Source organism: Equus quagga, chromosome 5 (assembly GCF_021613505.1).
Source record: "Equus quagga isolate Etosha38 chromosome 5, UCLA_HA_Equagga_1.0, whole genome shotgun sequence".
Lineage (NCBI taxonomy): Eukaryota > Metazoa > Chordata > Mammalia > Perissodactyla > Equidae > Equus > Equus quagga.
Window position 1 is genome coordinate 36,685,119 of NC_060271.1, and position 582 is coordinate 36,685,700.

A 582-nucleotide genomic window follows, 5' to 3' on the forward strand; every position below is an offset into this window, starting at 1 on the left:
CCCCTGGCCCGCGGGAGCGCGCGCCGCCGGCCTCCTACCTTCGCGCGCGCCGCCGCCGCCGCCGCCGAGGCCGAGCGGGCCGGGCCGGGAGGGGACGGAGGGCGGAGCCCGCGCCCGAGCCGCCCGTTCCCACGTCGCCAGGGGCGGAGGGCACGCCCCTGGGGCCGGGGCGGGGCGGGGCGGCCGCAGGCAGCGTGCAGCGGGCTCCCTCCGCGGAGCGTTTACGGGGCACCCGCGCGGGAGGAGGGCTCCTCCGACGCGGTCGCACTGACTGCTCCGGACAGCCCCGCAGGCGGGGATTGTTAGCGCCTTCTGCATAATCGGGATAGGGAAGACTGGCAGTCCCCAAGGTCTCGGAGCTGCAAGGTGGCAGAGCAGAATGGCACCCAGACCCAGCTGCAGGGTCCCCCTGCCGCCTCGGCCGGCGTTCACTGGCCCGCCTTAAAGGCCTTCGCCTCCTGAGCCCGGCCATGACCCGTGGCGCGGGCCCACTGCGGGCTTTCCCTGCCCGCCTCTTTGGGGCCGCAGGAGCAGCACTGAGGCTTCTGTGACTTGAGCGTGGGGAGAATGTCTCCCTTCTCC

The 582-nt window shown here is 74.7% G+C and overlaps 1 protein-coding gene across 1 annotated transcript in view; it reads right to left on the reverse strand.

Moving 5' to 3' along the window:
• The window catches only part of CROCC (ciliary rootlet coiled-coil, rootletin), a 45,913-nt gene extending 45,595 nt beyond the window's left edge, over positions 1-318 (reverse strand). Inside the window, exons 1-2 of the mRNA XM_046661773.1 lie at positions 226-318; positions 39-158 (exon numbers count right to left, since the gene is read on the reverse strand). Coding sequence (XP_046517729.1) covers positions 39-158; positions 226-318 — 213 coding nt within the window. The remainder of the gene's footprint in view (positions 1-38; positions 159-225) is intronic.
• Between the last annotated feature and the right edge of the window lie 264 nt (positions 319-582).